The 15,825-nt window shown below is 39.1% G+C and overlaps 1 protein-coding gene across 5 annotated transcripts in view; it reads left to right on the forward strand.

Annotated features, from left to right (window-relative positions):
• The window catches only part of PDLIM5 (PDZ and LIM domain 5), a 127,016-nt gene that overhangs the window by 39,684 nt on the left and 71,507 nt on the right, over nt 1–15,825 (forward strand). For all 5 annotated transcript variants that reach the window (XM_066548059.1, XM_066548060.1, XM_066548061.1 and 2 more), the window contains exon 3: nt 3,121–3,272. In XM_066548059.1, the coding sequence (XP_066404156.1) occupies nt 3,121–3,272 (152 nt within the window). The remainder of the gene's footprint in view (nt 1–3,120; nt 3,273–15,825) is intronic.

A 15,825-nucleotide genomic window follows, 5' to 3' on the forward strand; every position in this document is an offset into this window, starting at 1 on the left:
CATGGACATCACACTTCTCAGGACCTATTTTTAAGAAATTTCATCCTGGGATTTTACTGAAATTATTTTATAGCAGTCTCCCACAGGCACTTGCAAAGAGTTTCATCCCCTTAGGCAACAGTTTAAGAATGACCTCTTGAAAGTCGGGTGATTGGTTGTGGGTTGTTGTGCGTTGGTCACTAGAATTAAACAGAAATGTTTGGCTTTTTTTTTTTTTAATTAAGAAATTTGTTTTCATTTACATGCTTGGGGATGGTAAGGCCACCCACTCTTCCATGAAAATAGTTATCCTGAAGCTGGCTTTTGAAGTCTTAGTCCTGAGCAGTGTGTAGGTTGCTTTTTAATTTTTCATCACAAATTACAACGTGTCAGCATTATGTGCATTTGCACACGTTCTGAGAAAGCTAAATTTTATTCACAAATCACAGCAATCCATTTGACCTTTAGCTTTTAGCACCCCTACGTTCCTTTCCCTTTTCCAGACCTTGCTGGCAAATGTCAGCGTGCTATAACATATCGGTTTATGGCAGGATCTGTTTATGGCAGGTCCCACCCCTCACCCAAAGGTTTGAGGAGCTTTCCTATAAATAGCTATATTGGTCATAGCTTTCTATATGCTTGTGAGCTTCCCTGATTGGCGTTTTATAGTAATCAGGCCTCTTAACTCACAGTTTGGGTATGAACGCCCAATTTTGGAGGACTTTTGGCTTTTTTGTTGAAGCCTTTTGTCAAAGGATTCACAATACAATTTGAAGTTCTTATGACTTTGGCAAGTCAAATAGTTTTTCTGAAATCAGGATGTCTCCTTTTTCCTTTGCCTCTTACTTTACTTCCTTGCTCTGCTATATTTTCCTTGTTAGGACCCTCTGGTTTCAACTCTGGCTAAAATAGCTATATTGATTCGTAATGCTGAGGGCCTGGGTGCTATTTTCTGAAGATATGACAAGTCTTACTGGATTGCAGGCCTTTTCTTTCACCAGGCTAACCAAATGGGAGAATTTTTCTCATTTTGTTGAAAATTTTCTCTGTTTGTTTTTTCTGCTCAAGATTGTACTGCAATCAGCAAGTATGGAATTGATGTTGAAATTCAGTGATTCACTGAATGAGAAATTTCTTGGGTTTAGTCTATATGTTGTCAAATGGTAATATTTTTGGAGTTTAGCATTTGCATATGTCTTACAATGTTACACAATATTTTTTCTCAGTTAAAGTATTTGTCTTCAGGTGCCATCCAATACATGTCACAGCTGTCATGTATTGCTAGTTCCTTGGATTTTAGGAAAGCCTTAACCATATCAGGTGTGCTGATGGGACACCTTCCACAGGTTTACCCTACACAAACACAGAGACTGAGTTCCTCATATTTCATGCATTATTATCTCTTTACCCACAGACAGTTTTCAAGACGTAACCTCACTTCTCCTGTTGAAGTGAATGATGTGTACACTGGTGGCTGCACTTTGTAAAGTAACAAGGAACCAAAACTTCTTGGTCCTACTGCATGAACTAAAACAGGGACAGTTAAAAAACAGAGGAGATGAAAACATTCCTTTGGGTCACTTTTGAAAAGTCATAGATTCATAGAATTGGCAAGGTTGGAAAAGACCTCTAAGGGTCACCAACTGTCCACCAAGGTAACAGCACCACCATGTTAACCACGAAACCATGTCCTCAGGTGCCTTATCCATGCATATTTTGAACACTTCTAGGGGTGGTGATTCTAATATTTTCCTGGGAAAGCCTCTTCCAGTCCTTGACAATGCTTTCCATGAAGAAATTTTCCCTAGTATCCAAATTAAACCTTCTATAGTATGACTTGAGTTTGCTCTCCTCCTGTAACTTGTTACCTGGGAGAAGAGATTGACCCTCACATCACTACACCCTCTTTTCAGGCAGTTGAGAGAGGGATGAGATCTCCCCTGAGCCTCCTTTTCTCCAGGCTGAGCACCACCAGCTCTCAAGTCATGTGCTAAAGTACCATTTTGGCTCAAGGTGAATTCTGCTTTTGGAAATGAAGATCAAGTAATTGTGCTTTTTGCAGCACTGCCCTAAAAACAGTGATTTCTACAGGGAACAGACTCATGCTTGCAGGCAGAGGACAGAGTTGGGAGGTTATGCATACACAGCACCAGCAGCTACAATATCTCTGCTGTAAGCACACTGCTTTTTCCAACTTCTCTGCTGTTGGAAACATAGAGGGAATTTACACCACCCAGGATGTTTTTTCAGCCTGCTATAAAATGATTAGAAGATTGAGGACCAGGGACATGAATCAGTGCATAGATCTTATTTCATGTTACTTTAATTTCTGTTTCTGTTCTTGGGAATGAAGGTAGTTGAAATTCAGTTGCATCAGACGAGAAGATTGATTTATTGTTCAACTGGGGCCAATAGTGTGAACTTTACAGAGGTTTCTGTTGCAATATTGTTTCCTTCAAGTGGACCAAAGCAGTTGAACTGAAATTTGGCAGTGACCTTGATCAAAGAGTTAGACTTGTCAAGAAACTTTTCTTATCATAATCTGAATATACTGCAGGTCACTGGGGCCTGTAAACCTACTGAGAGAAAGGCAAAACAATGTCCTGCAAGCAGTCTGTCTGTGATGAACTTTTGACTTGCTGGTAGTTGTAGCTGGGGAAAAGTCAGCTTCACTATTAACAGAGTCTTCCCTACTCATGACCGGTTTTTGATGAATAAATGAGTGTTGAAGAGATATTTAAGTGGAAAATTTAGATTGGAAAAAGCTGGTTTACAGCCTTTCTCTCTCCTCAAAATTTCATGTATGAAGAGAAAGGTGGCTGGAACTTGGAGTGCAGGAAACTGTGAATGCTTGTCCCTGCTTGTGTCTCTTTGTGAATGTCCATAGGTCCCAGCCAGTAAAGTAGAAGTGGAGTTTGATTTTGAAAAGCAGGCTATATGTGCAGTTATTTCCTGTCACTGAAGCCAAATAAGAATGAATACCTATAGGTATTACAGCAATTTTCACAGGACAAATGAGAAAAGATACCTTGTTTTTTCTCTTTGCATGAAACAGCACTGTGAATAAAATACTGTGATTTTGTGTTTAATATAAACATAAACCACCCAAATTTCTCATTTACCATTCTTGTGACATTTCAGCTTAATGACGGTGGCAAGGCAGCCCAAGCACATGTGGGGATCGGTGATGTGGTTCTCACCATTGATGGGATAAGCACGGATGGCATGACTCATCTAGAAGCACAAAACAAGATCAAGGCATGTACAGGCAATTTGAACATGACTCTGCAAAGGTAAGCTAGCTGCTTCTTTTTTTTAAAGAGAATTGATTATCATCCTAACAGCAGTTTGGAGGATAGAAATGTGTAAGTGGTTTGGCAAAGTCTATGGAGTTAAATGTCAGTGATTGAAAGATATGCTGCCATAGCCTGTAATCTGTCTTGATTTACAGCGTTTTAGAAAACATATTAGATGTTAATTATGTGGCTTGACAAAGATTTTTTCCAGCTTTATGTCACCTATTCTATTTCCTCTTCCTTTTGAGTTTCAGTTTTGTTTAATTAATCTATTTAAAAGCAGGTCTTATTAATGCTTTTTCCCCCTCCCCCAAGTGACTAGGAACATTTTTTTGCGTCAAGTGCTACATCACCATTCTTACTGGCTAACAGAAGGATGGATTTAAATAGTTTAACTTTGAGCTAAATGGATCAAAATACTTCTGCTCAGAGCCTGGGAGATGTTTCTACCATGTAATTTCCACCATGGTGATACCGCTGTGTCACTGAGTAGCAGCCTCCCTTTGCTAGTTTAAGTGCCTGCTGTAGAAGTTACAGCTTGGCCCAGTCTCATTACTAAATCATAGAGTTTATTGAATTCCTGCATATCTCTGGTATAGCCTGGGGCTCTGTTTTGTGAGTTGTTGCAGGAGGGGAGCAGGATGCTCACATATGGGTTATTGAACCTGAAGTAGAATGAGCAGCAGCACAGCAATAAATTCCTCCAGTTCTCAAAAGCCTCCCAGGGCTAAATGTTTTTTGGTAGAAGATTGCTATTTTGATTCAATGATGTGAGTGAACATATTGGAGGAGATTGGCCTGTGAATCCATCACATAGGGAAAAGCATCTCTTCTTGTTTTCAAAGAAAACAGCAGCGGTTGTAGGCCATGACTGCTGTTCAGGCCTGCCTTCAGCAGTGCAAAGTTCCTTGATGAGCGTTGGTTGAGGTCCATACCGTATCCCTTCACCAGTGACTGACTGCTTTTTGTGGCAAATTATCCTCCCCTTAATGAGAGGACTACGTCTTTCAGTGAGTTAATCAGTATTAACTGATTAAAAAGAGGTGACATGGTTGCAGATCTGACAAACATCCATCTCCAGGGTGACAGTGCTGGTTCCCAGCCCTAAGTGCCATGCATTTGAATGGTTGTGTGAGTACTTTCTTCTGTAAGAGGCTGCAGTTCAGCCCTGCTTGTTGTTTCTTGTTTTTCCCGTTGTCCTGTGCTTCAGTGCTTAGCTGCCCTGACTAAGGGATTCCCTTTGCTCAGTCTGAGGAAGGGAGTACCTTGTGGTGTGGTTCATGCCTGGGGCATCTCCCCGAGTGAAACTTGTAAAGGTGGCATTAAAAGTTTCTTGATGAAAGATGGGTATTATACCAGCTCATTAGAAGAACTACATGTTGTATCTAGTGTGTCATTTGCTTTTCTGACTCCCAGGGAGACGGGCAGGTCGCTCAGAAATGCACTTTCCAGGACCCACTGAGTCACAGGCAGGTGGGCTGGCCCACTTTCTCCTGTCACCATAACTGTATGGGCAGGGTTAATACTGGATATAGGAAAGGCATGGCAGGCGTGTCCCAGTCAGGTAATAACTTGTCTGAGGCTGCTTCTGGTTAGGTACGGAGATGAGTGGTTTTAAAATTAAATTAATCATGAGTTAGCCTGATCCCCTGCTGTTCTCAGCCTTCCCACTTAGTGTAGCATCTGACTCACCACTGTTGGCTACCTGACAGCTGAAGGCTAAGTCAGGATCAGACTAACAGTGATCAAAGGAATAGCCTTGGTCCTGGCATCTGGGGGTGTGACAGATGTGTCTTGTGGCTCTGCTGCTTTGCAGTCTCATGGTCTAAGCTGTTTTGAATTTTGCATGTATCCCAAGAAACCAAAAGTGTAGGCAGTGTTCTCCTGGTTCCTCTGCCTGTGAACATTTCCTTGCCCTGCTCTTTAACAGATCTGCTTTGGTTGTTTATTTGTTCTTTATAGCCTGGAAGAAGATGCTTCTTAGAGTCAGACTGACTCATGCTAACTGGAGATGATGGCTGCCCATGGGAAGGGAGCTTGAGAGTATAAGCAGGGTGGCAAGATAAGCCATTTTAATATTGAGTATAATTATATTCTTCTGTTCCTGCCTCTTCTCCCAAAATGAAACCGAAGGAAATAAAATATTTTAAGCTGTTACTTTTCACGTGCAAGATTAAGGAGATACTGTCAATGTGAAGCAAAGCTGGCCTTCAAAATATGGGCTGGTGACATAGACTAGGAAAATCTAAGAAATATTTTATTTTGCTATAACTGCTTTTTATTTATCTTTCATTTTTACTTCTGAGATTTTATCTACTTTCACACAGTCTGCTGATAGTTTGGACTACAATGCAAGGATGTTGAGGTTAGTTTTGAAAGAATCCATCAATTCTGAGATAATGCCTGGTTTGCTGCTGCTTTAAAAGAACACAATGGTTGGATGGTTAGTGGTGTTACTTTGAGCATGTACTCCAGCACCCCAGTTTGCACAGTGGTCAGGGCATGGTGACACTTCACCTTTTAAAAGCTACAAAGGAAACTTCTGTAGTCTATGGCAAAGGCAAGAGAGGAAATTCTTTATTATCAGATTCATTATTATAAATATTTTAACTTGATAGTTAACCTATTTAGGTTTTCGCTTGGCTTCCTCTCTTCTTCATGTGCAAAGTAGAAAAAATAAAATTAAGAGAAATTAAACAAGGGGCAAGAAGTAGCTTGTCTGGGAGTTTGGAAGGGATTGTTAAAGTACTGCCTTCAAAACCTTTACTTACAGATTTAAAGCAGTATATTTATGTAGGCAGATATACAAGTACTCCTTGTGGAAAACCAATTTAGATGTTTTGTAACTTGTAATTTAGTGTTGGCAAAATATTTGAAGGGCAAATAAAAGCTTCCCTTTGTTCCATGTAAGGCAGTATTGCAGCTAGGTTTTTTAAACATGGAATTGTTGTGTGCCCTGGAAAGGAACTGGAGGTGCAGCTGTTGATTAGAGGTTGCTCAAATACCAATGGACAAAATTGTGCTTTGCCAGCCCTGTGTGCAGTAGTAGGTGCTTAATATTTGCATGTGTTGGCAAGTACTTTCAGGTGTATGTCTTTAAAATCAATATGTTCTGTAAACAAGTCTCATTATTTAGTACAGAAGTTATATCTTTTTTTCACTTCTGAAAGGAAGTTTGAATGTAGGCATGTTATTTGCTCATTTTTCATATGATATTGTAGGCGCACAGTTTGTGGTGATTGGGGTGGGGCTGTGTCCAGCCTCATCCCCAGTGGGCTGCAGCTGTGAGCAGCAGGTGAGCAGCATTGACAGCAATGAGCCATGGAGTGCCCAGGGGCACTGACCCATCACCAAAGGGAGCAGAGGGCACACAGGTGCAATGCATGGACATGAGGGGTATAAAAGGCTGGGCTGAAGGACAAGAAGGGCAGATGCTTGCAGCCTTCTGAAGTGGCATGGTGTTACTGTGTACACGTTGTAGTGTTTTGATATTTTATGGTGATATTCTGTGTATCATGGCCATCTCAATTGAGGCATTATATGATTCAAAAATATGGAGTGTGGTTTTTTTTTATCTTCTTTTTATTTTGTAACTTGTGATTTTAGCTTCTTGATAGATCTCCCCGTTCAATTTTTGTTTCTATTCATCCCTTCTATTCTGAGATCTTGCTCTTTTGCACCCCAATATTTCATTTTCATGTAAAGCCATTCCAGTTTCCCATGAGGACAGATGGAAACCAGATGCTTGCTTTTGGGACATATTTTCAAGTTCAGTAACTTAGCATGGACTTTTATAAATAAATCTCTAAGTTGCTGAACAGCTAAAAGCCACCACCTATTTTTAAAATATTATTTTTGGGGACTGTTTCTCCAGAGATTTGCCTTAATGATTCTTTGGGAGTTAGCAGGATAAAGAGTTGTGGATTTCTACAGATGAATGAGATAATGATACCTGTGAAACTTCTGGGAAAAGTGTAAGCAGTGCAGGGATAAAAGTAAAAGAAAAAAGATGGAAAGTCTTGGGCTATAATGGTAGAGACCATATTTATCTCTATTTAGTAAAACAGATCTGCATGGGTATAGTTTGCTTTGTAAAGGAATTTCTTTCACTCTGTCTATGAATTTACTAATTAAGGACAAAAGGCATTGAGATTGCTTGGCTTGGAAATCGAAAGGAGGGTTCTCTGGCTTGTTTACTCCTCTGTTGCTATATTGCAGTCCTTCTTTGTTTGGGTGAGAAATTTTTTCTGGACAATGTTTAAACTCACTATCACTTAATTTCACTTACTGGATGCAGTAATTTGGCAGTGAGCAGATACTGTGGTTCTGATTCCAGCTCTTCAGTGGAGGAACACGGCTGCTACAAAGCAATAGATGAATTTCAGTGATGGCCATAGGCTTGGCGGGTTTTTTCTCCTAAACCTTTTTAAATCATGGGGTTGCCCAAGCATCAGAGGTGACACTGGGGCCTCCTGGGTATTCTTGATGTCCTATAGGCCTCATCTAAATTTAGATGAGCCATGGGGCTGAGTTCTGCAGTTGGTAAACTAAAAGCCATGACATTTGTTTTAGCTGCCTGCCTGAGTATGAATCTTTATAGTACTGTCCTCCCTTATTTTTTGGGTTTTTTTTCAGGAAGCATGAAGTCTAGGCTTTTAGCTTAAGGGCAGCTGAAATTCTCATCATTTAAGATGGGGTAAGCGAGAAAAAAATGTTATGGACCATTTGAATTCTAAGATCTTTTTTCAAGTTAACCAATTTGGAAAGGGTTTTCAGCAGTAAGACCAGCTTAGTATGCTTTTTTCTTACTGTTTTTTGCCTAATTTTTAGGCTTTACTTTAGATGATGCTTAAAACTCATGTTTCAGTTCTATGAGTCATAGGTTCCTTGGGTGGGTATTTTGTTTCCCTAAACCATATATGGATGAGCTTGAGGAAAACTATGATAAGAATGCATTCTGAACTCTTATATTTTTCTCCCAACTTTAGTCATCGTCATTTCCCTTACATAGGTATTTTGACTTTAGCTTGGTTCTGCAGTGATTTACTTTTTTAGAAAAATAGAAGCTTCATTGTCCTATGTCAGTTAAACAGAGACAATAATAGTTGGTTGAAAGACACCACAGCTTCCAGGTAATTTTTTCAAAATCTGAAAACTTGTTTTTTTTTGCTGTAATTCTTTTTGTAATATTAATTCTTTTGTAACTTGTTTCAGGAATGTCAGCACTAAATGCTGGATGATTAAGGAAATAATTTATTTTTAATTGAGAGAGTTGAGACACAGAAAACTTACAGAACTCAGTTGAGGCAGTATGGCTTGGCATATGTAAACAAACTATATTGGTAGTTCAAATGCTACTCAAAACTTTTGGCAACTTATTCCCCAAGGCTAGTTTGCTACTTTCAATCATGAATACTAGTTTTCAGTGATTATGCTTGAACATAACTAGATGAAAAACAGTGCCTCCCAAACAGACATTCCCTTCTCTTGTTTAGCCAGGTCACTAAGCTTTGAGGTGGCAGCTGTTCCAGGTAGCATGCTCAATGGAGCCTGGTGAGACTTCAAACAACCCTGGAGAACTTTTTGTGCTGTGCATTGGAATGCAGTCAGCTGAGTTGTCTTAAGTCCTCCTGTTTTTATCTTGCTCTGAAATTAAGTGATATTGGGTTAAAATGTTGTCCAAAGAATTCAAAGCTAATGAATGATGCTGGGGTTTTTTTTGATCCAAAAGTTGTTGTATAAATCTATGCACTTGTTGGAAGCAAGGTAGGAACCTTTTGCTCCTAACTTAGAAGCTGAGCAAGTTTAGCTAGCTAAGCCATGCCTTTGGAAAGCCTGCCCACACACTAAATAAATGGAAGGGTACAGCTCTTGCTTCCAGCTGAAATTCAGAGCTGTCTTGTATGTAGCACTTTGCTGCTGGTCAGGTAGCAATTAGATGAACCACAGAACATGCTGCAGCTAAGTGAATCCAACAAACTAAAGGCTTGCTTGCAAGTTCAAAGGAGAGTTGCTGGGATCAAAGTGGAAGGTTGCAGGATAAAAAACAAGAGTTCAGTGACTTGTACAGGGTGATACCTACCCATCTGCCAGGAAAATGGGTGGGACTGAGGATGAGTTAAGCAACAGTAATAGCAGCCTTTCTCACATTGTGCACTTTAGAGTTTTGCTGGCAATCTTTAGAGCTGCAGAAGATTTCTAAAGGCTGTGCAGTTTCTTGAGGTTGCTGCTGTAAGTAGCATAGGAACATAAATACAGTAGTAGATATAGATGGTGGACAATGGCAAGTGCTAAAGGCAGATTGCTATTTACTGAACATCAAAATATTTCCTTCAAATTTAAGTTTAAAGATGTTTTTTCACTTTTAATTTCAGGTATGTTCCCCTCTGGCCCCATATAGTTAATACCATCTCAGGAAATTGAAAATCAAGCAAAGGGAGGTTAAAGAAGAAACATTAACATGTTGGTGTTTTGGTTTTTTTGGTTTTCATTTTACTTTTAGTTTGTTTGCCCCCAGGGAAATGCAAAATATCACCTCTGAGCTGCAGCAATTGCAGCCATTTTACCATTATGTTTTTGAGGTTTTGCCTACATAATTATGTCATGGTGGGTTAAACCAAGGGCAGTCAGATTAGGGGGATATTTTAAAATGTCACCTTCTTTTGTGTGAAAACGAGGAGGCCATCATCAAGAAACTGTCTCTCACAACCGGAGAGCCTGTAAGTTCAATTTGGGATAAATTTTCAAATTCCTACCCTCACAGTACAAGTCCTTGATGGAATAAAGGTTGATAAGGTTGCCTGGGAGAGTAGCTCAGATGTTATAATCAGCAGAAGCTGATAAAAAGCTGGGGATGAGATAAATTGAGGCATCATTGTTTGAACAGTAGTAAGTGATTTTGGTGGAGGTTTGCCCCTGAGAGTCCTTTGTGAAAATAGAGGGAGGAAAGTTTTGGATCCTGGAAGTTCCCATCTGTTTGCAATGGATCAAGTGGTACCTCAAGTGCCTTAATTGGTCATCTTGCTTTTTTGCCTTATCCAGTGAGAAACATCTGTGCCATTGCTTTATACAAACTGTTGCGTAGCACAGATGTCTGACAAATTTCTTAAAAATACTACTTGTTTTCAGACAAGGAAGTAAAGTTGGGGTTGGTTTGTGGGTTTTTTGCTTGTTTTTGTGGGGTTTTTTGTGTTTGTTTGTTGTAGTAATTTTGCTGACCCTATAGATGTTTGTTTTAAAGCCTGAAACAATGCATATCTTTCAGATATGTTGGGATTAGCCTAAAAACAAATGCTGATCACATGTTGTTATTATATAGATTGCCTTCTTTCATTCCTATATTTAAGATGAATATGAAAATACTTGCCTTCCATTATAGTTCTGCTATAGGGATGAAACCACTCTGATGCATAATGGTGATTTTAGGAAACAAAGATTAAATTGTTAAAGCAAAAAAGTGCAGTGCAAAAAACATGGCTTTACACAAGCAGATCATTAGAAAGGTAATAGCTTTGGCTTGATGTTTAGATGTACAGTAGTTTAGAAGCCTATTTTCACTCTATTATAAATCTAAAATAAATCTGTATTCTGATTAGATCTGACACAATTGACTTTTGTCTGTGAAGACAGGAGCAGTGAAGTTTATTCACATATATTTTTCCTGAAGTGGCATAATTCAGTAGCAAGTATCTGGAAATGAAATAATCTTACTTGATTTTGGCATGTGTTAGATGGACAGTGTGCCTCAGCATGCAAGGTGAGGATGGGTTTGCAGTGCTTTGTCTACTGGATGAAAGATAGGACAATGATAAATGACTGCTTGTGATTTAGAGTAACTTGCTGAAATACCAATAGCTTTCTCCTGTCTTACAGAATTAAAAAAAAAAAAACCCAAGACTGAGTTGAGGAGTATTTCTATGGACAGCAGGGAATTGCTTAATGAACTCCACATTGTTCGGTTCCTATGCTCTTTGCTGCAAGCAAGAAGTAACATTTGCAAGCTGAAATTTAATACAGAAAACATCTCGGCTGAGTGAGGTTGTGACTAGTGTTACTATGAGTCTGACTGTTACTTAACAGCATTTTCCAGCTTGGAAACCCCTTTAACTTGGTGTTACTTTATATTCTGCATGTTGCAAAGCCTTCTCATTGCTGTTGAAGGGTGTAAGCAGAACATGAGATGTGTGCTCAAACATCCCCATATTAAAGAGACCTTTAGTAACATAGATGCTTCTAAGGAGTAGATTGAATGTATTTCCCAAACATTAAATATATGTATTTTAGGAAGGTAGGAACACAACTAAGGTAACTTTCAATGTGAAGATTGAAAAAAAACCTCTTGAAAACCACAGGAGTTAATTTTGCTGACTATCAATATCACTGTTATTTACAATAAAGATTCTGCTTAAGAGGTACAAGTGCCAACTTCCTACATGACAGGAAAGAAGTCTCCACTGACAGTGCAGTTTTAAGTCAACCTTTCTGTGGCAATTATATGCCAGGTGCTTTGGACTGTGCCACTGTTGTCAAGACTGTTGTGGCTGTGTAAGAACAATCCAGGCACTTTTTACTTGTCATTATCTCTTGATTTCTGGGGGTGGGGAGGAAGGGGCATTGGTTTGAGATTCAGTTTGGGTTTGTTTTAGAAAAGGGCAGACGTGGAGCTGTGGAATAGTTCAGATTTTGAAGACTGATAAGAAAGCAATGTTGTTTGCTCTTAGTGTGATTTCCTGGCTAAGTCCTGCTTTTTAGTTTTTCTGAGGAAAAGGTTCATAGCTGTGTTTCAGGAAGCTCTCTTGGTTACTGCTTTCCTCCCTTTTATAAATAATCCCCAGAGGGGAGTGTAGGTTTGTTTTTTTTCTTTAATGAGTTACAGAAAGCCATCAGAAAAGTGATATTCTTAGGTTTTTGTTACATTTTGTTTCATTTGAAGTGATTTTAATGAAGTAATATTCTCCAGGAGGCCTTTGATGCAATTCTGGTTTTCATTTCCTTATTTTCTAATCGACTTCCGTGGTATTCATGGTGACGGTCACCAAATCCCATAAACACTGCAGCGTAATGTAGAAAAACATATTCATATTTCTCTAGTAATGTTACCTGCTCTAGGTAGCAGCTGTTTACAGCTGTTTTAAAATGCTCTATTACTTGCAAAATGTCCTCCATTACTGATCTTACTATATCAGGTGGATTTTTATTTGTCAGAACTGATGGAGTGGTTAAGCATAGGTTTTAAATTTTTAGTTCCATTTCTGTTTTTGCAGCAGACTTGGCTGGCTTTTAATGTTTGATTTCCTAAAACTAAGACATTTCCTCTTAAGCAGATAACCTTTATTTGCCTTTCACATAGTCAGATCTGATCTTGATAGCCATCGAGGCTCTGAGAAGATACTAAGAAGATAAGGTATCATGATGATAAATCAGGGATGACTATTACCAGTCATTTTTGCTTAGTTCTTTGTGAAATAAAGTTTGTGTTCTTGTGGGAACACAAATTCCCCTCGAATATTCTCTTGTTGTTAAGAGCCCCATAGGCAAACGCTGCTTGCTGCAGTTCTTTTTAGGTTTTGTTAATGATGTGGATCTGCTACATTTGATGTAGATCCTTTCAACTGTTAAACAGTATTTTCGTTTTGGAGTGGACATAGGTTTCATTTCCCAAATTGAAGTTTCCTACAACAAAATAAAACTTGATGAAAGGTGTGCACCTGAGTGTTCCAATGAAACACTGTAGAGTTCCACAGCCCAGTAAAATAGACCCGAGTTTTTCATCTTCTAATGCTGCTGTTAGTTCAGTATTAGAAGTGAAATCTAGCTTTGCCTCCTGGTGATTGACTAACAAAGAGCTGTGTATAAATTGGTATGTGTTTTTTTTTTAATATCCCCACTGCTTCACATTTTCCGGCAGGGTGTGTTTGGCTTGACACTGAATAGGATGTGTTTCAGTGGATGTGTTCTGGACTGAACACTCAGCCTGAAAAATAACAAGAGAATTAAAACCAGTAGGGATTGCTTTGTCTGTGTATTGTATCAGTGAACCTGTTAGTCTGGTATCCAGACCCACTGTGGCTGCTTTCCGATGATTCAGCATGAGGGGGGAGTGAGAACTAAACCCTGCCTTGTAAACACCTGCATGGTGAGAACCTGGGTGCTTACACAAGACATGTGGCTTTGATTATCATAAACACTTGTAACTAATAATTAAACTGGGGTCTTATAGGCGTTGTTCCATGTATCTATCAACATAATTCTTGTCTCAGGCTAACAACATTGAGGTGTTTTTGCTGTATGTAGATGAAAAATATTCTCTCACACTGATTTTTTTTTTTGCCCCCCAAATGGAACTTTCCTCCAGCTTTGGTGCACAGTGTATCCCCACTTTTACGTAATTCACAGTGAGTTGTTCAGGCAGAAAGACAGACAGTTTTCTTTCCTTAATTCTGTGCACCCTCTCTACTTTTGGGAGCACGTGTGCCAGATCTGAACCTTTGTCATCTTTGTGGTTTGAGACAGGAAGTCTTTAGGATTCATCTGACACTTCAGTTTAGTCACAGCTGAATCCTTATTCCCACCAGGAAAAAAAAAAAAGCCCTTTGTCTTTTCAGTTGCTCATGTGCACATTCTTTCATTCATGGAGATGCAGCAATGTCTGGCCTTGAAAGGACTTGGGCTCCCTGCTGGGGCAGGGGCCCAGAGGACATGCTTTCCTCCTGACCTCATGGTGCTTCTGGTGGAGTCCTGTGCTGCAGCCTCTGCCCAAAAAGTGCTCAGAAAGTAGTTTCTCTTCCTTCTTGTGATGAGTAAGGACGTTTGAGAGACCCTATCTTAACTTCATAAAAATTACCAACTGCCCTTTCAACCTGATGCATTTGTTTGGTGTTTATGCTGCAATCCTCCTCTGTCTTGCACATGACCCAACACCACTGGCTGCTGCTGGAGATGTCAGGTCCTCCTCTCCCCAACCCCAAGGCAACTAATCAACACAAGGGAAGTGTTCCTGCCAGCTTCAAGGAGCTCTGAGAAGTGGGAGTTGGGATGTTAAGAGAAGCTGGGAAGCGATTGTCAGTAAGAATATTTTGTTTCAAAGAATTAGGAGTCTTTCAAGTAAGGACAGTGTTAGCAGAAGTGGCACATCTGCAGCACAGAGATGTTAGGGTTGAATCATAGTGCTGAATGAGATCTCTTCTCCAAGGATAAAAGATGACAAAAACTTGCCTTTGGTCCTAGTCCATGGGAATTTAACAACAAAAAAAGTAGCATTAAATGTATAGAGATGAAATAAAAAAAAAAAAGCTATTGAAATATCTGAAGAACATTTTAGGTAATAATTCCACATAAAAATCTGGGCAGTTTTCTTCACTTGTGTGAATTCTGAAAATGGAACTCGTAGATATAGCGAGGGACTTGTGACTGCTTGAACCAGAACTGAACCTGGATTGTTTGTTTTTACTTAGTGACATCTACTTATCTTATAAATGGAATAAATTATTCTTGTTCTTGCATATTTTCTCAGTTTAGGCTTAATTACACTTGATGCTAACAGTGTTTGATCCGTACTTTGTAAAAACACTGGTGCGTGTTAAGCTTTAGCTTTTTCCAGCATTCCTGTGGCTGTTTTAGCTGAGCAGAGTTTGTCTGTTAACATGAAATCTGCAAATCATTTCAATCTCTCTTATATTTAAATTTACAACAGATTTATATGCTTTCATATTTTGGAATCTTTGATATTCTTCTTAATGCCTTAAACTTCTGAGTTTATGATGCCTGAGTATTTTTTCCCACGGTTTTGGCAAGCCTCAATTTCCTCACATTTCAAACTCTTGCCAAGACACAATTTGAATATAACTTGGAAAACCCCAACAAAACAAACAACAAAAGCCCATGAAAATTTGATGCCATAATTATGTGGGTGTGGCTGAAGACAAAGTCTCTAAAATAAAATAAATGTGCAATGTGAGAGGTTATAAGTCATTCTCTGAGAGACACAAACTTTATAGAGAATCTATGTCAGCAGCTAAGACTGGTTTGAAGCTGATGTTTCATGTTGCTTTCTGTTTGGAATAAACTCTTCACCAAATAGTTAAATGGGTTTTCTGAGTGGCAATTGTTTTGGGTGATTGCTTCTTTGGCCCAGTCTGTTGTTTCTGGTCAACCTGTGAATGACTGCTGCTCTGTTAGAGAGACCATCTTGGCAAAAGGGATTGGATTATAAAAGTAATGTGAGTTTCATTATAGGGGGGAAGGACTTTTAACACTTAATGTCTTTTGTAGGTAAAATGGCTAAACCTGGTCAGTCAGTCTTATTGACTGGATACTATACTGTCAATAAGATAGACCAACTTTATCCTAAACTGCTACGCAAAAAATGGAATGTAGTATGCATTCTTAAAATGTATTACAGAGTGTAGGAAGCCAAAGTTTTAATGAGGACAGTGACTTCAGAGGTAACTAATGCTGCTTGATTCCTAACAGATTATTTTTCCTTTACATACAAAATTCCTCCACATGAGCAGACTATAAGTCTCAGTGACACAGGAGTCACTAAAATGCA

Source organism: Molothrus aeneus, chromosome 4 (assembly GCF_037042795.1).
Source record: "Molothrus aeneus isolate 106 chromosome 4, BPBGC_Maene_1.0, whole genome shotgun sequence".
Taxonomy (NCBI): Eukaryota; Metazoa; Chordata; class Aves; order Passeriformes; family Icteridae; genus Molothrus; species Molothrus aeneus.